At 33.0% G+C, this 22933-nt stretch overlaps 2 protein-coding genes across 4 annotated transcripts; both read right to left on the bottom strand.

The window, feature by feature from the left end:
• Positions 1-258: 258 nt before the first annotated feature.
• Positions 259-2230, bottom strand: LOC120073145. Of its 3 annotated transcripts, none has more exons than XM_039025793.1 (3): positions 2093-2230; positions 1681-2006; positions 259-1596 (listed from the first exon to the last, which is right to left on the bottom strand). In XM_039025793.1, the coding sequence occupies exons 2-3, from the start codon at positions 1988-1990 to the stop codon at positions 1295-1297; spliced, it is 612 nt and encodes a 203-aa protein (XP_038881721.1). In that variant the 5' UTR covers positions 1991-2006; positions 2093-2230; the 3' UTR covers positions 259-1294. The 3 variants fall into 3 exon arrangements, with proteins under 3 accessions (XP_038881721.1, XP_038881722.1, XP_038881723.1); XM_039025794.1 differs by having other exon boundaries at positions 1681-2009; positions 2093-2227; XM_039025795.1 differs by having other exon boundaries at positions 262-1228; positions 1312-1596; positions 1681-2210.
• A 179-nt stretch (positions 2231-2409) lies between these two features.
• LOC120073143 (scarecrow-like protein 13) lies at positions 2410-5613 on the bottom strand. The gene is made up of 2 exons (XM_039025792.1): positions 5456-5613; positions 2410-4478 (listed from the first exon to the last, which is right to left on the bottom strand). Exon 2 carries the CDS (start codon positions 4271-4273, stop codon positions 2633-2635), a length of 1641 nt encoding a protein of 546 aa, XP_038881720.1. The 5' UTR covers positions 4274-4478; positions 5456-5613; the 3' UTR covers positions 2410-2632.
• Positions 5614-22933: the final 17320 nt, after the last annotated feature.

Below are 22933 nucleotides of genomic sequence, written 5' to 3' on the forward strand. Positions count from 1 at the left end.
ATTGTAATTTCTTCATGATATTGAAATATAATTCTATCTTTTAGTTTCTTTGTTTGTTCTTTGTATTCTACAGTTCTCTTGTTAGGAGGTATCGTAACATACAAGTATAAATAGGGTAGAAAAGACACCTATACCTCCCATAAATGCTATTTAAAAGACTTGAAATAAATTATAATACAATAATTATAAAATAAGAAGATAAATCCTAACTCAAAGTAAAAAGACATTTTGAAGCTATGCTCATATTAGACGATTAAAAAGCCTATTGTGGTTAAGGCGATGGTTATTAGAAATTTAGAATAATCAACACCAATCCTTTCATGCAGTATCTCTCTCTGTTTTTCTTTCTTTCTCTAATACTTGCCTCCTTTAGTAATTGAGTGGAATGATCTCACAACTAATTGTTTTAAAACCAATTTATATTTGAGATTAAAATATATTGATGTGTTAATCTCATGTTCTCCAACCACTCAATTCAATTGTATCGAACCCCAACTATACATTTTCCATAAGTTTGCTTGACCAGTAATACAACATATATGATCTTACATGTTACACAATCATCTTCTTCCTCTGATCTTTTGCTAGAAGACTCTGGATTTCTGTCTCCTGTTAAGGCCAAGCCAATCGACCATCCTCTGTTTCTTCCATTGTTGAGCATATTTGTACCTTTATGTTGCCTTCTATACAAACAATTCAACCCAAACTAAAGCAAACCCACTTAAATTTGCAAAAAATGAAAAGAGGGTTCATCAAAAGTTACCTTAGTACGCATAACCTCGAAATTTAATTTGAAATCCCTACTTATATATATCTGGTATTGGTCATAATTTACAAGAACCTTATGTAGTTTTAGAAAGAACAGGAAGGGTTAAAGATTTCCCCGTGTGAGATATCACATTGTTCAAAGAACCCAAGATGCTGTTGAAATAAAGGATTGTCAACAAGGGCATTCTAGTGTACTATAGATTCTTATCCAAGGCGTATAATTTGATCATGCCATGTGAATCGTTAAAAACATGTGAAGTGTATGACTAACCCAATAACGAAAGTTTTGTAAGGGTATTGGAGGAATGAAGGCCAATGATTTGATACTTTCGAAAGATGAAGAAACCTCATATAGGTCATTCCTCTTCTTGCCAATTGTTTTCGAGATGAAAATCATATTTATCTGATAATGTTATTGCCGGTTGATTGTTCACTTCTGCCATTGGACAAACAGTTTACCCTGAAATTTGATCCATCAAGTTGTGTAAAACCAATACAAAACAAGTTCGAAAACAGAGTATGAAGCTCAATAATTGGTGCTACCTGCAATGGTAGTTTGGTGCTGCGATTCGTCAGTAGATGGCTTCACAGAAGAATTCATCATTCTTGCTAGATGCTTGATGTGATTTAGCCGTAACACTTTAGATGATCTACTTTGATCATATTCCAAGTTAAGATCCTCACACTTACAATTTGAAGTTGATTCTTCCACGAAACTCATCTGTGAATACATTTGGTGAATCCCAATTGAACGTGCAAGTCGTCGAATATGACTCAAACGAACCCTTCCTTGAAAAGTTTCAGCTTTTGGGCCCAAAGTTTCAAAACCTATTAGTGGAATAGCCAAAGAAATTAACTCAGAAAAAAATTATCTCACCATTTGGGTATCTTTAAAAAACAGATTTTTCTTACTGGAAGACATTGTGGAATCTGGATTTAAGGATTCTTGTTCATGGTTGAAACCAACGAGAGTAAGCCCATTTCGTTGCAGATCAAGCTCAGCAATGGAAGTCTCAGCGACTGCCTTATAAAATTTGGTTTCAGAAAAGCATAGATTCGTTATTTTTACATTTCGAGATCTTAACCTTCGTAGTTGGTAGTTTCGTCGGCGTCTTGCAAGATGCCTTTCTCTCTGTTCTGTGCTCATTGACGATCTTCTTTCTTTATCCCTTATACGACGTCGTTCTCGCTCTCTCTCCCTTTGCAATGCCGTTTCTTCCATTGAAATTGATGAATTCCTTCTTAAACAAACCAATAAACAGAATTAACATAGCTGAGACATGATCTCCATCAGGAAATTTAAAAGAATCCGATTTGATTTTACCTGATTTTAGGATAATTGGAAGAGAATGAGAGAGGTTTCTTCCCGTATAAAAATAGAGAATGATTGAGCTGTCAGAGACAAATTTACGGCAAAGATCTAACAAATCAGCTCTTGACACCTAAATATCAGTTAATTTTATCGTACAAATATTTAATTTGTGCAAAATTAGAGAGAGAGGTTTCTTAGAAGATCCGAAAGAAACGCCCATTTCGATGTTAATAAGCATTACTTAGATTTAGATACGCCTCCCTGGCATTTAATAGAGTGATTAATGTAATCAGAAACTATAACGCGATTTATCTTTGTAACTATAGTGCTTAACACAAGGACAAAATTCTTTGGCCAAAGTTGGAAAATTTACAGCAAGTTTCAAGATTTGGGTTCCTTCCTACAAACAGTAAGAGCTTTTTTAACCTCACATTCTATAAATCTATATGGGTTATCATCGCTCCACGCTCTAAGATGTACTCGTAAAGGAAAGCTCGAGAGCAAAAATTTTACAGAATCTATTAGTCAATTGGATTTGGAGTTTAGAGGCTCTCATCTCCATGCAGAGGAGGTTGCCATTGGTCTGTTTTTCCAGCCAAGGTAGATGGCCCCATCCACTTCTTGGAGTCTGTAGTTCTCATTGAAATCCCTCAACATATTCTTGATAGCTCCTGTTACAGATGAGCTCATTGGATATGAAGTGAAACCAGCCATCCTCATTCTCATCCTCCACTTGCCAAGGAGTTCATGGCGTTCTACCCTTTCAAATCCCTCACAAGCTACCATGTTCACTATGTCTCGGGCCACACAATGTTGCTCTGCCCTGATTCGCTGCTTGTCGTCTCTTGAACGAGCTACATCTATTGACTCGAACATAGCAGTGTAATAATCTAGCGTCTCTATAAAACGATGAAGGAATGGGGATGTGTTCGTGTTGGATTCCTGCTCAACTATGGTTACTACTTTTGGTGACAGACTTTTAACCAGCCTTAAAAGCCGGTCTCGGTGATTATGTGTGCTAACGCTCTCATCTGGCATGTGGTGTAAGGCATACGGAAAATTCACAGCCAATGCTTCTCCCGGTCTTATTCTAAGATTACTGCGTTCAACCTCACAACCAGACATTGCAGCAGCATGAAATTGGAAGGGAATTCCCTTTGATTGAGCCAGCTGAGCTAACTTCTGTCCCACGATTTGCAGTCCCCCTCCTCGAGCATGAGCTGATTGGGAATCATCCACGCCCGTTATGCGAAGAACTGGGGGACCACCAGGCCGATTGGCAAGATCCTGGATGAGGGGTATATACTGACTACCCTGTGCGATTTGAAAATCAATAATGTGGATTATCGGTTCATTTACCATGGCCTCCCAAATGACGGCATTAGCAGAAGTATAACCAAATTTGAAGTACGGGCAAATCTGGAATAGAACAGACATATATGACATTAGTTCAGAACTTGTTGGCTCTTCACACTTTAGAGCCTTGTATATTGCACTCCCAGATCGTTCCAGCCTCGCTCTAAGCCCTTCCAACAAGTAAGCTCCCAACCTCTGAGCTGGATCACCGGAGACAGAAACCATCTGCCCTAAAACATCCATAAATAATGTCGCCACATTTAGATCCGAATCATGAATCGCTTGGGCACAATGGATAAGTGTGTCCTGAAGATTTAGTCTAGGAATCATTTCAACCACCTGATTCCAGTTACGCTTTGCCACTGATGCATCTTGATGTGTCCCACTCCTGAAAGAACAGTAGCAGCTATCTACAATGTCAGATTCAGGCCCCAGCAAAGAAATTTCTAATTCTTTCAGCTTGTGCTTTAATTCGTTATCATCATCAGTTACAGAGCATCCACTTAATGGTGATCCGCAAGTGTTGTCAAAGGAATGGTGTTGATCTGAAGAGCATGATTGAGAACCTTGAGGTGAGAAGGGACTCCTGGAAGACAGAACACTCACAGCAGAAGGGGAATTACAGGCACTCAGATCAGCAGTAGCCGGGAATGATTCCAGAGTAAAGAACTGATCCTTACAGGAAGAGAAGTTAACACTGTTTCCCTGGCTGCTTGTGTCAGGAGAGACATGGTTTCCCATTACGTGAAAATGAGATAAATAGTAAGGATCCATCTCTAGCACAGATTGTTGATACATCTCATTGATCACAGATGAAGCCTGCCGATTCGCTTGCATTAAGAAATCAGAAATGAGCCCACAGTAAGAAGATTTCCACCGCTAGCAGTTGGTATAAGAAGGGTTTCCAGGACTTGTTCAATGGAGTTCTAGTACTAACTCCTAGGCAGACATTTTAGGACTCAGAATTCTTATATGATCTGCAGTAGTTAAAACAATTGCCTCCTTTACCCGTAAAAACTGGAATATTGAAGAATCCCCAAATCTGCAGAGAACAGAACAAAAATCAATACTACAGAATTAAAGTGTTGAACCAAACAATACAAGTCAACGCTGGAATCCAAAAGTGAAACCACATATTAGATCCTACACAATCATATCAAACATGCATGAGCACAAATACAGGCGGGTCAAAAACCCAAATTGGTTACCCAAATTCTCAGAAGCAACTTCATATGAATTGAGCCATAACACAATTTTTCAACATATTCCGTGGGTATAATCTAAGATCTGAACTAGAGAAAATGATGAAGTTTTCAGCATTCCCTCCAAAAATACGAAAAAAAAAAGGCATCGTGCTTACTAAAAATAGATAAAAGATGGATGATCTCTTTCATTTCAATCACCACTAGGCAGCACAAGTCATAGAGATATTTGGATAAATCAGTACGAGGTTTTTGACTAGAAACGCCATTTCTTCACAAAATACAAAATTACCAGAAAAAATAATACGGATACTCCTCCATAAAATAGCCACAACTCAATCGAAAGCTAAACAAGGGAAATAAATCTAAAAAATTAAGCTGGTTCTGCAAATCAAGTACATTAGCAGATGGCACAAAAATTAGTTTTATGATTTCAGTTTCAGAAACTCAAAAAGCTAAACTTCCTCGTCAATTGTACTACCTCGAAGTCAGCACGTTCAATAAAATTAAAAAACGATCAACGAGTGAGAGAAAAAAGAAGATGAATACATCACAAGTTTTCAATAAACACCAGAAAACAACCAAAGTGCGCAGCAGCAAAGTTACAAATCGAAAAGGTAAAGAAGAACAATTCATCCATGTTTGAGAAATCAAAGAAACTCACCGGACGCCAAATTAGAAGTCAAACTCACAAATCAACAACCACCACAATTATCAAAGAAAAATGAAGAAAAAAGAACTCCAGGAAGAAAGTGATGGCGACCGCCAATTACAGAACAGAGATTCATTCGGGAAATGAAGAAAAACGATTGCATACCTTGATCGGAGCAAAGCAAGCTCAAGAACTGAAACGCTTGTTGCGCAAGTTACGCAAAAGGAATTCTCAAGAACATCTGGCGCAGGCGATGACAAATAAAGAAGCCTCGCCGAGTGTCGTCGGGCTTTATATGGCGGTTGAGCGGACCTCAAATGACAGGATTGCCCCTTGGATGAGAATTTATTCACGAAAATGTCCATGATAAGATGGAAGTATTTTTATGGACGGTTTACTCCCGAAGAATTTCAATTTTTTTTGTTGCTTGTGGAGGAATCTATGCCCCTTCTGGAGACAAAATTCAACATTTCTTCTCTCTCTCTTCGCTAACGTAATCTATTACATGTTAAATATTTTTAAGCTGATAAAGGAAATTCATAATTATAAATTATAATAAACAATTTTTTTTCGACTAGGATAATAAATGGTCGACACTAAATAGTTTTATGTTTCTTTTTCTATAGTTTTTTTTATTATTATTATTATTAACTATTCTATTTCAACTACCTCATGTGCACCTCCCACGTGGTTTCTTTATGATTGATTTGTTGTTATTGTTATTTATTTATTAATTTATTTATACATAAGTTTGGATTTTTTTTTATTTTTTTTTTATTTTTACGTTTTTTTTGCAATTAGGCTTGGAAGTTGATATAGGACAAGATAAATCTAATCCATCAAATTCTAGTTATTTTCAATAATGGAAATTTGTGTCAAGCATAAAGCAATATGGTTAGATTTTAGAGTTGCTTTTAGTTGATACACTAATTCAACGATAATTTCAACTTTAAACAAATATTTAATTGACTAACATTTTTATTTATAATTACGTTAGTGTGTAAATTTGACTTACATGCACTACAAGAAAAATGAGCTCCCCGACGCCTAAATCGATCGTCGAGAGCTCGATCGTTGAAAAATAAGATCTCTCCCAACGACGTAATGGACCATTGCGAGTTCCTAAGGAACTCCCGACGCATAAAGAAGTGCGTAGGAACTCTTGATGAATCTCTCGACGCCCATTGGGTGGTGTCGAGAGATCCCATATGGTAAAAACCAGATATTCTCCTTCCCCCATTCCCCTTCTTCTCCATTACCCAAATTTAAACTTAGCTGTCGTCGCCCCTTCCTTTTCCCCTTTGTGCCGTCGCCTCCTTCCTTCCCATTCCCCTTTGCCGCCGCCTCCTTCCCCCTCCCCTTTCGCGTTGTCGGTCGCCTCCCTTCCCCTTCCCCTTCTTCCCCATTAATCCAAACTAAAAACTCCTTCTCTTCGCGTCTCTTCTTCATTTCCTCCGCCGTTCATTTTCTTGCCGTCGCCATTCCATTACTTGCCGTCGCCATTCCATTACTTGCCGTCCACCACTCTGGTGTCCTTCGCAAGCTTTCAATAGGTTTGCTCACATCCCTTTCATTTCCTTTCTCTTATTTTGCGAATTCAAGCCATTTTTTAATTTCTCATGAATTTGAAATCCGATAAGTCTTTGAAATCTGATTACTAATGCTTTGATTTATTGTCATTTGACATCTATCTCATTTGTTGTTCTTTAAATTAAATCTAATGTTTCTAGCATATGGTTTTTTTTCCTTGTTGCACTAATTGATATTGACTCATTTCATTACGTTACAATTTCTGCAATTTGGTGGATTGTGAATGTTATTGTAGATTGTGGATGTTATTGTGAATTGTGAAATATGTATGTTACATGTAATTAATATTATGGATGTTATTGTGAATTATGGATTATGGATTGTGGATGTTATTGTGAATTATGGATTATGGATTGTGGATGTTATTGTGAATTGTGGATTATGGATGTTACAATTTCTGCAATTTGGTGGATTAAGTCTTTTTTTTTCTTTTAATTCTTAAGGTTAGGGATTTAGTGACTTGTTTGACTAAAACTAATTAAAAATATATTTCAAATTTACTATGATAGAGAACAATTATCTCTCAATAACAGTAAGTGTTGATGAATACTTTGATTTAGATGACGATGATGAGTAATCATGTATCTACTCAATTCTCTTTCTCTATTTACACGTATTTCATATTAATTTAATATTGTTTTGTCTTTTTTATGTTTGTATAGATACGATGTCAACCCCTAATAGGCAACAAGAGGCTAAAGAATTGTTGCTATCCTAGTTATTATCTTAATGAATTGTTGGCTATCAAGCGGTTATAGTAGTCAAACGACTGGATTTTGATGTGTTTTTTTGTCGTTATGTCATTTTTGTAGATTTACGATCGTTTCGGAGTTGAATTTGTAGGTTTTTGTATGTTTTTTTTATGTTTATGAGAAGTTTTATGTTTGTCGTGGGGGGTGGGTAGAGTTTGATTATACTCGTTTTGCTCGTTTTGTCGTTGAACTTAAAGTTTTTGTGTGTTTATGAATATTTATAAAGTTCGAATGTGTTGTGGGGGGTGGGTCGAGTTTGGTTTAGATTGTTTTTGGGAGAAAGTTTGAATTTTATGTCTGTTCGTTCTTGTTTATGATGTTTTTGTGTGTTTATGAATGTTTATAAAGTTCGAATGTGTTGTGGGGGTGGGTCGAGTTTGATTTAGATTGTTCTGGGGGAGAAATATTGAGTTTTATGTGTGTTTGTTCTTCTTTATGAAGTTTGAATATGTTGTAGGGGTGGGTAGAGTTCGGTTATAATCGTTTTGGAGTTGAACTTGTAGGTTTTGTGTGTTTATGAATGTTTATGAAGTTCGAATGTGTTTTGAGGGGTGGGTCGAGTTTGGTTTAGATTGTTTTGGAGAGAGTTTGAGTTTTATGTGTGTTCATTCTTGTTTATGAAGTTTGAATATGTTGTGGGGGTGGGTAGAGTTCGATTATGCTCGTTTTGCTCGTTTTGTCGTTGAAGTTGGAGTTTTTGTGTGTTTATGAATGTTTATGAAGTTCGAATGTATTGTGGAGGGTGGGACGAGTTTGGTTTAGATTGTTTTGAAGAGAGTTTGAGTTTTATGTTCTTATTTATGAGTTTGGTTTAGATTGTTTATTTATGAAGTTTGGTTGGACGATTATGACATTTGTGAATGTTTTTTATTTATGAAGTTTGAACGTGTTGTGGATGTTTAAAGATTATGACATTTGAATATTTTTGTTTTATTGTAGGATGTTGTTCGGATATGAGGTTGGACGATTGTTCGAGATGTTGTGTTCCAGACGTTGTTTTATTTTTTGTATTTATTAACGTTGTTTTCATTTTATTTTTTTTTTCATGTATTTCTGAAAACAAGTTTCTTTTATTTAGTATCGACTTTGTTTTATTGTATGATCTTGTAACTTTTTATTTATTTGTTATAGTATGGACTTCGTTTTCTTTGTTTTATTTATTATGTGAATCTATTTGTATTGGTTAATAGGCTTTACAGGTTATTCAGATCAATTTTTTTTTAAAAAAATTACATATTATAGATTAAAAAAAATTTAAAAGTCAATATTCAACCAATGAAAGAACTCCCCATACATAGAATTTGTGCATCGGGAGTTCCCGTAACTCCCGACGAATAAAAAAAATTGTCTAGAGTTCTACCGGACATCGGACGCATAGAAAATTAGAATGAGCCTGAAATAGATTGGCGAGGACCCAAAATCCTCTTGTGGTATGATTTTGGGTGAGCATTCCATTGGAAATCAAAATTGTATACATTGGATAAGGCCGCAAATATTGCATACATTGTGTGCTATTTATTATTAATTCAAACATAAAAATTTATTTATAATTAACTACCTAATTATCGTCATTGTGAAAACTTGCATTATTAATTTCTCATCTTATAATTTGTGAAAATGATTTGTAAATATAATTGGTCAAATTATATACATTTTCAAGCAAAGGAATGAAATTTCAATTATTTTGGTCAAGGCTAATTACATGGGCATGTGCCATTGTTTCAGACCAACCAACCAATTCAATTACAATATCCTTAATTTTGAAAAAGGACTAGCTATAATCTAAGCCCAATTGTGATCTTCATAGTATATTAATAAAATGATACTTTCTAATTTTTTCTTGTAAAAAAGAAATGATATTCATAGCATATTAACAGATTAAAATAAAAAATAAAGATATTAATTAAGATAATATATGATATTAGAATTTCCCATGCAGGTAAGAAATTTGTGCTAGGATGAAGATAATAATTATTTATTGAGAAAAACAAAAGTTCAACATTTCCAAATTTGGTTAAAATTATGGAGAAAATGGAATTATTTCTTTTGAAATAAGAAATTATAATATATTAAAATTGGCCCTACCAAGTTTGTCTTTATGTATTTACATATATTTATATATTATGACGTGATACCGAGGCTAGAAAATTGCATGGTTGAGGAAAATGTGAATTTGATAGTCAAATTTAAAGATTTCTTTCTAAAAGTCATATGGATTAGAACTAATCCAATTATGATGCAGTGTAATCTTTATCTTTATTTAAAATATACCAATGATAATACTAACTTAAAATATTTAAAAATTAAAGTGAAATTGAAATTTAAAAAGACTATATAAAGTTTATTTCCTTCCCTTTTTATATTTTTCTTGAAGAGGTAGATAACATTTGTAGATATCATGCACCAAAATGGGAAATGTATTTGACCGTCACATGATATTAAAAGTAATTTATTTGAAGGAGACAAGAATATGTCTTGGAAAAGAGAAAAGCTCCATGCTAGGAGTGGTGCTTGGCACACATACTCCAATTTTATATTAGCAAACGGGGGGAGAGGGCAGGGAAAGGAGATGTGGAAGCTTAGAGTTTGAAAGTGAGATTTAAGTTACCTCTATAGAAGAAATTATGGCAGTACATTTATGTTAGACCTAAATCTATTTCTTTTCTTTCAAGGATTTGGTTAACAAGTAAGTTGCACCGATCGCATCATCCTATTGGATCGAAGTGTGTTTGACACACCTGGACTCCTCAACATCAACATATGGGCTAAGGTTGAGGTGTCGAGGTCGAGGTGGGTCTAAGATCCAATTCTCTTCCTCTCTTGACTAGTGTTTCCAATCTTTCAAGTTTTTTCTCATTTTAGATTTATCCCTTTGGTCCATGACATCGTATGAAATTCAATAATTTATTCTATTTTTTTTTTATTATTAGAAATAATTGATAAGCTAAACGAGTTAAAACAAAATTAGTGATTAGTTTATAGTTTTAATACGTATTAATGAATTAAAAGGTTGACTTTGAGATTTAAATGATGAAATTACAGCAAATTAAACAATCAAATGTTTGTTGGGTTTAGTTCCAATTGCAGACATTATAATTGAGATATAATTCTTTAATTAAAATCAAATAAACAAAAGTAAACAAAACTATGGTCAAAGGAAAAAATTGGAAGTGAGGGAAAAAGATAGAATAGGAAGAAAATTGGGGAAAAGTTATTTGGTCAGAGATTGAAATTCTATTGCCCACTGATTTCATAAAGTTTGTACCTTCTATTTGTAAAATTGTACCTTTAATTTCAACTAACCTCCAAAAACAACGCTATTTATAATTAATAATTAGCGGTGGGGATTGTTCAAAATAATACAACTATAGTTTAATTAATTGAATTATTTAGCTAAAATGACTTGGGATTTTAAATGCATTTTTTTTCCTTTTTCTTAATTATGGTTGTGGTCTTGGAATTTTAGGTTTTAAAAAGACGACTTTAATTCAAAGTTTTATGAGGTTTGAATTTGAATACGGTCTTCAAAGGGCTTTGCTTTTCTTTTCAATTTCATTAATTATTGAATTTGACTCCAATTAGTGGGCAGTTTATACGTAGGTTAAATAATTTTTTTTATTGCCGTAAAATTAAATAATTTTGGTGCTAATAAACTTTTGGAAGAATATCTTCAAGTTATTCCATAATCAACTTTAGCTTGAAGAATATTTTATCATTCGGATAAAATGTACACAGTCCATAAATCTTTAGATCAAAATATTCTTTTAATAATAAACTAAGCTCTTTTTAAGGTATTAAGTAAAAATTTTCAATAAATTAAGCGTAAATTAAGAACTAGATTGAAATTTTTTTTTTTTTTTTTTTTTTTTTTTTTTTTTTTTTTTTTCATATTGTTGATGCACCACAACAATTGATTCGTTCAAGGAAACTTACGAGTTGAATTTATTTATTTAAAAGAATAGAATTATATATTTACAGGTACTTGTCATACCACTTTGATATCTAAACTTGAATAGTAGTGTAGCTTGCTTATAGAGAATTAAAATAAACAAATTTTCAGTAGAGTTACAATGATTTTCTTTATAAGATTGTTGACCATAGTTCTAGATTTTTCATTTGGATTAGGTTTTAAGGAAAAAAGAAAAGAAAGACAATCCATGTTCGTATAAATATAATTTTAGATGCATGATATAATATTCAAATCATATAATATTGTCAAAACGAGCATAATTAACAAATATATGGATAAGATCCAAAATTTCATATTGGGAGCACGACTTTATATAAGATTAAATTTTTTATCACATTAACGTCTCAATTTGTGTGAAATATAGTTTTTGAACTTAAAAAAAATGTATACTAAATCATTGACATCTCCATCTCGATTATGTGTCAAATATGTAGTAAGACATTTGTTTTTTTTTTTAAAAAAAAATAATGTAACTATTGGGAACAAAATTCAAAATTTGAGATTTGATTAGAAAAAAATTAAATTTTTTTTGTCTAATACAACGGTTAATTTTTAAGCATTTTTATAATTTAAGAGATTTTTAGATATAACATTGAAAGTTGATTTATCTATTAGACATTTTAAAGAAACTTATTAGTTAAAATTGAAAGTCTAGATATTTATTAGTCATAATTTTAAACATAAGGATTAAATTTGTACTAATTTGAATGTAATTTAAAATAATGTTAAAGTAAATAACAAAACAAAAAATTTATATGTAAAAATGGTATTGATATACCTTAATTTCTAAAAATATAAAATAAATAATCAAATAGTTACTAAATTAATCTAAAATTTTTATATATAAATACAAATACATATGTGAAAAAAAAATGAAATTTAGTTTTCTAACCGGTTATATATATTTGAAAATTTGAGGGAAAAAATTGGTTAAAAGAAAAAAGAAAACAACAAAAATTGGTTAAAGAAAAAAGAAAGTGGGGAGGGAAGAAGCGCTCTTGATCTCAAGTGAGCTATAGGGTTTGTGCCTTTGTTTTGGTGTTATTTTCTTTATAAAAGTTATAATTTAATTTTTATAGTTTCAAAATTAAAGAATTTTAAGATTTGATATATATATAACTAATCTTTATGATTGGCTAAAATTCTTATAATAGTCTATCTTGTGAAGACAATTTAGGAAAATATTATCACTAAAGTTTAACTTTTTCTAAATTATAGAACAAAACACAATTTAACCTCAAAATTATAACATATTTGTATTTTTCTGTTGTTTTGTAAAAATAAGTAGGAAGGGGAAATAAGAATTAGAAATATCATCTTTTTGAAAAAAAAAAAAAAAAAAAATCGATCCGACTGGACAAAGCAAAACGACAGCGTATGGAGGTCTTAGTCGTGAATCGACGGCGGATAGGGAGATGGCTGAAATGGACGAAACCAAGGGGCTGACACGGTTTCGTGTGAATGACATTTTCGTAATTAAGTACCAAATTTGGAGTATTTAAATTTAAAGTTCTCCTACCTAGAAGGGTAGACACACCTAGGGATCTGCGAAGAAGCAGTATGCATCTTCGTTTTTTAATTAATAATAATAATAATTTTTTTTTTCAAAGCAATTCTTTCTTTTTAGTTAGTGACGTGCCATTTTAGAAGGTTCAGCTATATTTCCGCGGAGCAGGAATTGGGTGGTTCACAGTGTAGGTTAATACTACAGTACTCTACGCGGTAACGATGACGTCATAAAGTCGTCCACACAAATATCCATCACCGTCAGTCACCAAAAGGTCGTCACTGCTTCCATACGCGTTCTTTGGATTTAGACCATCTACCAATAAGATATCGCCACATACAGGCTGTAATTTGTTTAAGGTCACCGCCGATGTGATATCTCTCCCTCCACAGTAATTAAACACAATTTTGTAGTAAAAAAAAAACATTGTTGATTTGATTAAGAATGTTAGTTGAGGATTACCGACAAATGAGGTTATGGATGAGGTTGTAATTAAGTTGATAAGGACACTGAAGCGTGGGCCATGGTTTTTAGTGTGCAGAGGCAACAAAATGGAATTTTAAGATAAATTTCCTTCCAATTTAATTCGTAATGGTTTACTTAAAAGCCAATGGCCCACTCGAAACTTTAGCGATATCAATTGGTCGGTGACACCAACTTTCTGCGAGAATCCATAATCAAGAGAAAAAGAAGAAGGGTTTATTTGCTCCAATCATCTTCCTTTATCTAAATATTTAGATGAAAAAAAGAGAAACATTCTTGCCACTACCACAATAGATTTATTTAATAAAAGGAAAATACATTCACATTTGAAAAGTTCTCTCTGAGGTGATCAACTCTAAATCCTATTTAAAAAAAAAAAAAAAAAAAACTTATGTCTTTAGTTTTTAATTATCCCAACTTCAAACATTTTAGAAAATTTGGTACATTAGCGTAACTGCGTGGGTGATATAACGGTACTTAAATAGGTTTGGACATTTTGCTAGACTCGAAGCTGAGTATATGGAATTAGGTCTTGGCCCAATCCACTCTCTCTTAGGCGTATCTTGGTCCTAAAATGCTATTTTTGGTATGAGTTTGTTTTTTTTTATTTAAATTATATTGTCTCTAATCATTCTAATTTAAATTCCTTAAGCTTAATATACTAGGTCAATTGTGTAAGAGGTATAATATTTTGACAGAGTGTTCTTGTAATTAGGGCTAGAAAGAGACTTTTTTGTGATTGTAATAATTTTTTACATAGTAAAACATTTTCTGGTTTGTAGCTTTTCCAGTTAACTTTTGTGTTCCTAGATTTATTGTTTTCATTTAATTTCTCTTTATTTTTCAAATTATTCCTCGATAATAGTAAGAGGTTTCTCCTAAAGGGAACATAACCTATAAAATAATAAGATCAGCATAGTGATATGGTGTATGACACTTGCCCAAATGCTAAATTAGAGAGCAAATAAGTAAAACAAGTTAATAGTTTGTAAGTGTGAATCTATCTCCCTTATAATAACTTATTTATAAGGACAATGTTGACTTAGCTTGTCCCATTTGGACATTTTGCTATATTCGAGCCCCGAGCATATGGGGTTGGGTCTTAGGCCCACTTAGGTTGGTCCTGGAATGTTATTTTTTGTCTGAATTTTGTTTGCCTTTTTTTCATAAAAAAAATTTATATTGTCTCTGATATATATATATTATAATATATATTTTATTTGTTTCTTACGTTGATTAATCACTCTTAGTAGGGTGGAAACGGTTCGGTTTGGTGGTCAACGGTTCGGTTCGGTTTCAAATTCAGTTTTGACATTTTAAAAAATCCATGTTATATTCTTTTTTTTAATTAAAAGCGATTCGGTTTTAAATTCGGTTTTACTCTTTTTTTAAATATATAAGTATATATATATATATATATTAGTTAAAAACGGTTCGGTTCGGTTTCAAATTCGGTTTTCAAAAGTGAAATTGAACCGAACCGAATTTTTCGGTTTCACTAAGTTTTCAGTTCGATTCGATTCGATTTTTAGAAACGGTTCGATTTTTGCAATTTGAATGACCATCTCTAACTCTTAACACGTCTTTATAATATGGGGATTGTCTGTAATTTAAAAAGGAAAAAGAGGTAAACAGTAATTTAAAGTGATCGTGGGTTACGTTTTCTCGTGGAATGGAGTGTGACATGGATCCAAAATGGGCTGTGACGCCTCCCCTGGTCACCACCATGGTACGATAATCACTGCCATGAATTTAAAAAAAAAAAAAGAAAAAGAAAAAAGGATGACGCAAAGAAGGTGGCGCCACACGAGTCATCAATCCACGTCAGGTATGGACAGAGGGAAAGCACGTGCGATGACCAAGCTAGTAATATCGATCAACTCCTTTAGTTAATTAAAAAAACCACGATTATAATAAATTGATTAAATGAGATTAATGGGAATAAAGAAATTAGAAAGGGTTAAAATAGGAGGGGTCCAGATTAATGTAAAGGGAGGAGGTGGAAGGAAGTTAATAGAGTTGATGTGGTCAATGATGGTGCAGCCAAATCTATGGACTGATTTGGGATTTGCTTAGCTTTCTTTTTTAAAAGAACATGCAAACGTGTGTGTGGAACTATCTTTTTCTTTTTCTTTTTGGTTTTAGTTTTGTTTTTTTTTTAAAAAAAAATAATAAATAAAAGTAAAAAGGAGAAAATAAAATAAAAAAGAAAAAGATTTACGAGTAAGAAAGCATAAGCCATAGATTTGGATTGGTCATTAGAGGGATAATGTGGGGATTAAAAGTGAGTATATCAATCAATCAAATCCCACCGCTCCTCCCACCTTCCAAACAAGAAAGTGACTTCAACGTTTCACAAATTTTTACCATAATCTTTTTCAACTTTTAACACATCATTAATTTAATCATCCATAGTATAAATATATTTTTTTATAAATATTATTCCTTTACCTTCCATAAACAAAGTTCCTAAGTAAATTTACCGTTCTATTTCTTAATAAAAAGAAAAATTTGTCATTGTATTCTTTAATAAGGCCCTTTCTCTCTTTTTTTAATCTTATTTCTTTACTTTTCCTAAACAAAATATCCTATGCAAATTTATCGTCATATTTATTAATAAGAAGAAAATTTTTATTCTTGTATTTCTTAGTAAGACCATTTTTTTTTAGTATTATTCCTTTACCTTCCCTAAACAAAGTACTCTATGCAAATTTACCGTTCTATTTCTTAATAAGAAGAAATATTTACCTTTGTATTTCTTAATAATAAGTAAAATTTATATCATTAATTATTTACTCTAAGAGACATCATAGAAAAGAACAAATTCTCAATCTTTTTTCTTCCATATTATAACTATTGTTCACAATTGAAAAATAATAAAATGTAAATTAAAATGTTAATATCAATACAATAATTTAATGTTTCTCATTCATTTAAAAATAATTTTTAAAAAAATTAATATGTCCCACAAGGCAGACGTCGTCAATTTCGAGCTGGTTGTCGTCGTTGACTTTGAACTTTAGGTTGCTCTAGTTTCTCTTGATGTTACTCTTGTAGCTCTTGTACCTCTGCAAGCATTTCGTAGTATAAATATTCATTATGCTCTCCACGGTCACGCCCATATCCATGCATGTATAAGAACGATGGACCGACCTCTGAATCATAATATCTTAAACCAAAAGGTGGCATCATCATCATCAACTAGCATAACCATTCTGACGCTGCATTTGCATCATACGAGGCAATTCTTCCACATTGTGGTCGACCTCATGAACTCATATTCTTTTACTCGAGTAAGTCCCCTACTGATAACCGGTAGAAATACAAGTTATTAAAGCTCAAATTATTAAAACAATGGGAGAAAGCGATGTTGAAATAGGCAATATTATGATTGAATGCGCCAAACTAAAAGAAATTACGATCACTAATGCTCATCGCATAAAAGCAGTTAAATTGTGTTATTTTGTGCAGATACAATGCGATGGCACGTCTGAAATTGCGATCCAAGGGAACAATGCGATGGCGCATATGAGTTTGCGATCCAAGAGTACCTCAAAGATGATCGCATAAAAACCTTACATAAAGGCGACAACATAATAAAACATGATGGGACGTAAAGCTAATAATGGTCAATTCTGATATATAGTTGACGACCGTTGAAGACCATACTGTTGCAAATACGACATTGAACTTCTGGTGACTTTGAGACGGCGCAACAAGGTATGGAAATTAATGTCACCCATCCATGCAATCATTAGTGAGAAGAATTGCTTCTCCTAGAAGTCTATAAATACCCAATGTTACCAAACCAGAGGGAGCGCGCGAGGAATAAAGGCAAAGTTTAGGGAAGGGAATTACTTTCTGAGAGGTCGAGAGACTGTCAGAAATAGCACAGAGGAGAGACACCCAACCCTTACGAGAGCAAGATTCTACAATTCGGGAAAGAGTTGAAGTGATAAAAGCAGGGTAAAAAGCAAGAGGAAGCAAGACATTGTTTATCTGACTTGATACTTCTTACACCATTTATTGTTTTGTACTCAAACACTTTATTCGCAAAAATGGAAACTTCATTCAATTTATGATCAGTCTCTCCACACCATGCATGAGTAACTAAATTTGTGAATGGGTTGAGAAGTACTTAGTTGGCATGACTTAAGCTATGCACTTTATGCGATCATCTTGTCTTATGTATGCCTCATTCATCATTTGGAGTACTTGAGAGAGTAGTCTAAAGACAAAATCTAGGCTTGAGAGAGTCGGATTAAATCGCATAAGCAAGACTAGAGACTTAGAAATAAGTTTTATCTGTTACATTCCATACACATCGCATGCATCCTAGAAATAGAAAATTTGGCCTTATGCATTGAGAAATGCAGTGCTCAATATTTGTGTATAGCATGATCGCATGACTTGTACAATAGCTTAAGAAATGCTAGAAAAACCTCTTCTCAACCCCTTAATCGCATACTTGTCACAACATCACCATTTCATTGCTGCGCATTTAATTCCATCACATTAGAAAATCTAAGTTAAATCACCATCGCAATAGGATCAGAGAGTCCGTCGCATATCTATTTAGTAATCCCTACGTTCGACCTTGGACTTACCAGGACCCTAAGAAGGCTTATACTTGGACTTTGTTAGGAAAACTTGTATGATCATCGCATCCACATATCCTTTCATCGCATGATAAATCAACGCATCACCTACGCCTAGAAACTAGTGGAGGAGCAATAAATATATCGTACATAATGTATCTCCTCCATATAGCTCCTGTTATTATTGCATATAGTAAGAACCTGGTTTGGATTATTTGCAACATCACGAAGGTGACTGTTGTTCGATCTCTGTGAATAATATTTAAAAAAAAATAGACAATATTTAAAATAAATTTAAATTAAAAATAATTAGAAAATATTTAATTATGTACAAGATGAGTCACAACTGCTCCTAGACGAGTAATGTAGCGCCTTGTAATAATATTGTATCAATTAATGTAATTTCGAGTTACATTCCTCTCAAATTGCCTGATTGGAACCCCCGTTGCAGTAAACCTTGCACGATAATGCCATCGTGCGGTCAAATATGCAACTTTTTCAACCCAATTCCAATTCTTAGGTCGATGTCATGCAGTAGAAGTTCAGTATTGCATTTTGATGGAACATCCTGTTGGAGACCAAATTGTTTGATCATTCTGTTAGGAAAATGCCACTTACCAATGAGAAAACATACGAGAGGATTTATCGTTCACCATATGTCTTGACCGTTTGTACATAAATTAGATAAAATGTCCATGATAGTTTTGTAAGATTCCAAAATATTCTGAAAAATAAAATATTTTATTAAAAATATTAAAGACAGGTACATTAAAAATATGTATAAAAAATTCAATTGGGTTTAGTATTCATGTACCTGGTTAAGTTAAGGTAGATCAAACATGTATCTATACTGATCAACTACATGCGTAGTTGACCTAATTACACAAAATTCGTCTCTCTACCTATATTATTAAATTAATATTTTAGATTTTAAATTAACTATACCAGTCATATAAAAATATTTGTTAAATTAAATTAAATTTAAATAAAATATCAAGAACTGTAAGGTCGTCCAGCTAATTGATCATCATTGACATGTCGGAGCTATGGAGCCATTGTTGGAAATTATTTCCAAGCCCATAATTGCAAAAGTATCAGAGGCCAGCAATGTCACGAATGTTAAGTTTTGTTGCTTTGCATAGTTGTCTATACAACCATGCCAAAAATGCTCTACCCAAGAATATTGTCTCACGTCACAGAGGTTGACTAACAATGACAAGAACATCAAACACACGAAGTGACTTGATTTGTTAGAAACAAACTTCCACCCACAACTATAGTACATATGCTCACATATATTTCATGACAGCTTTCTCATCTGCATCATCAACAAGCTCACGAAATTGTGTCCCTAACCGTGTAAAACTTAACCTCAATTCCTTAATTTTATTAGCAGGTGGGGTCACACCGACTAATATTCAGCCAGTCATTATACATTACTCTGGTAACTGGCTTGCCATCAACGGGTAATCCAAACAAGACTTCTATATCTTATAAGGTCATAGTGCACTCTCCAATATGCATATGAAATGTATGCGTCGCTGTCGCAACGTCATCACGACGCAGAGTGGCCGATGTCATTCCCTAACGATCTCTTTCAAGGTGAGAGGTTTGGAGTCACCACCAATCATCTTTGAGGTGTGATTGGTCACCTTTTTAAAAATAAAAAAAATGGTATGCAAAACCTATTGGAGTTAACAAGCAGTCAGTAGAAGAATTCAGAATCATTAAGCAATATAATTCATCAATTTTAGCATCAAATGAAGCATGTTCACCAAATAAAAGGAGGGTTTCATAAAAACTCACCTTTAAAGACTTTGAACTTCAAATTCAGCTCCAATCTTTTCAGGTACAACGTGTTGACCACCAAAAGATTTTCCCTACTATTCTCTTTGGACGTTAGATTTATTTGTGGGAATCAAAATGAACTAATTTTTAGGGAATTTTGAAGAAGCATCTTTCTGGTTTTTTTTCCAACTCAAGGAAGAAAAACCTCATTCTTTAGCTTTTTCTCTATTAAAAAACCATATGCATGGCCTTCTTTCCAGCTGAAAATCCTTAAGTTTTTGTACAAATACATCATGAAAATCCTTTAATTTTAGTGGATTTTTTCCAATCAAAATTTTCTATTAATTTTGAAATTATTTTTCAAAATCAATATTAAATTTCATCATTTTAATTCTTTAATTAATTCTATTATTTAATATCAAATATTAAATTAATTAAATACCAATTTCACAACTATGAGTCCCTATTCATGTAATTAAATATTTAATCATATTTAAATATTTTTCAATTCTCCAATTTTATTTAGTTTGATAATTAAATGTGTAATTATATCACATATAATTTAATTCGAACTTTAACGTTTCAAATTAAACTCATTATTCTATTCTAAGATTTAATCCGTTTATGAGCTAGTAGGGGGACCTAATGGACCTATAAATCATGGGCTCCAACGATTCGAGATTAATCAGCTAAACTCTTTATACTGAACTAAACAACATTCGTTAACTACCAGGTTACTCCACTAAAACCCAGTAGTTGCACTCCCCTCACTATAGATATAATTGTGTCCACTCGATATAATCATAATTAGTAAGTTAACCCTTCATAAGTTGTTTGTAATAACGACTGGTTCAATAGCTGTTTTACCCCCGAGATTACCTTTTGTTCCTTAAGTTCCACTGATTCTCTAATAACAATTAGTTTGCGATCCAATCAGCAAACCAAGTCCCTCTCGAGCCAATGAGAGGGTGGGACCCCTTGTTCAAGACTCAGAGTCAGCACTTAAGGGAACAACCTTTCTATTGTCCCTAAAAGTGGGTAAGGATGAGTTCTATCTTGCACCCTATGTTCCCAGCTATCTACCTGGTCTTACCCCTAAAATGGGAGGCTTATTGAGTTGGCGCTGTTGAACCAACTCTCACCCATACAAATCTAAGGATAATCTCGAATAAATAGGAGTTCATAGTTAGCTCAGGATTAAGGTCAAGTTACTTAGATCATCACTTTGGAATTGTCAGTCTTAAATAGTAAACAACGTTATAAAGTAAGAGTGACTAATTTCTTGGTCCGATATTATACAAACTCTTTGCATAAGATGCCTCAACTCGCAAATTTCTACATGAAAGAATTACGATCACTCCATTTGTAGCACTTTACAACAATTGTAACATCTACAAAGTAGGCCACATCCAATAGTGTTACCAGAATAAGAACCCAACCTTATTAGTATACTATAGACCATTTTGGCTATTTACTCGAACTTGATTCACTATTATGTCTCCACATAAAGTTCAAGTGCTCATGTAATAGCCATAGATATTTAGTTTATTGGATTTCGATTATTTCTAAAACGAAATGAGCAATTCATACATTCAATAAAAATTTATTGAATTAATACTTCAATAACATCTTTATTGATCAATATAATAAGTTTGTTGTTTGCAAACTACGAGTTTTAGGACATAAAACTCAACAAACTCCCACTTGGACTAATACTCCAGTGGTAACACACATATGTATACATAATGTTGTGTTTTGAGTTTTTTTTAGAGAGAAATACAATAAACTAGGGCATTATATACCCAAGATTTTCCTTTACTGGGTATCATATACCTTATGTATCAAATACCCATGGGTTTTTTCTCTCACTTTCCCTAGATTATATAACTCATAGTCCTAGATTCACTAGGTGGCCCTCAAACACTTTAGCCGAGAGGACCCCCATAAACATATTAGTATACAGTAGACTTCTAATTATCAACAAAAAGGGAATGCATTTTATAATCTTAACATTTTTTATTCTCGACGCTATTACCAAATATTATGACTTGAGTTTCTACTAAACCCATGTTATGGCTAAGTTGTCACACAACCCTCCCACTATATCGAGACACTCTCAACTTTTTGAGAAAAAATGCATTTGACCCGTCTTAACAACCTTTGTTACAAGGTCAGCTTAATAAAAAAACTCCTGTTGATTTTTTGTTGCTACTATGAAAATTTGATACAATTAGGATGATTTAACAAGTATACTTTTTCAAGTAAAATAGCATTTATCGATACAAATACATGATTTTCTCCTAGGTTGAAGGAGTATACTTCTTTTGGGTAGCCTACAGATAAGCATACTATTTGAACAATGTTCCAATACCTTAGGGTTTGACACTAATACATATGTCGATTTTTTCCAAATTCTGGAATATGTAGACATCCTTTACTTATGATAAACAACTTTTATGACCTTGCCACATCTCATATGAATTTTGAGAAAACACTTTTAATGGAGTGATGTTCAAAAAAAATATATAACAGTCACTACTGTGTATCTAAAAAACGATTAATGCAACTAAGTAAAAGCTCATCTTACAATCGAACCATGTTTAACAAGGTTATGTTTTTCTTTTCGATACACCGTTCTGTCGAGGCACTAGGTGTAGAGAGTTATTACTGAATTCCATGTTCTATCAAATAGTCCTGAAAATCTCAAATTTTCTGTACTCTCCACCTCAATCTGATCGAAGTGTCCTAATTATTTTACCTAATAAGTTATTATACACCTTGAACTTTTCAAATGTTTTAAACTTGTGTTTTAGGTAAAGATAACTGTACTTTGAATAAGCACCACTAAAGTCAATGATATAGTCATACCCTCTTTGTACCTTGACATTCATCAGACCATAAAGGTTTGAATGTTCGAGCTCTAAGGGTTATTTCGCTCTTTAAGACTTTTTCTTA

The sequence above is a fragment of the Benincasa hispida genome, chromosome 3 (genome assembly GCF_009727055.1).
Source record: "Benincasa hispida cultivar B227 chromosome 3, ASM972705v1, whole genome shotgun sequence".
NCBI classification, from domain to species: Eukaryota; Viridiplantae; Streptophyta; class Magnoliopsida; order Cucurbitales; family Cucurbitaceae; genus Benincasa; species Benincasa hispida.

Coding starts and splice junctions, on each gene's coding strand:
- LOC120073143 (XM_039025792.1), bottom strand. CDS start 4,273: ATGCAAGCGAATCGGCAGGCTTCATCTGTGATCAATGAGATGTATCAA.
- LOC120073145 (XM_039025793.1), bottom strand. CDS start 1,990: ATGGAAGAAACGGCATTGCAAAGGGAGAGAGAGCGAGAACGACGTCGT. Junction 1,597..1,680: donor AGATTCCACAATGTCTTCCA/GTAAGAAAAATC, acceptor TTCCACTAATAG/GTTTTGAAACTTTGGGCCCA.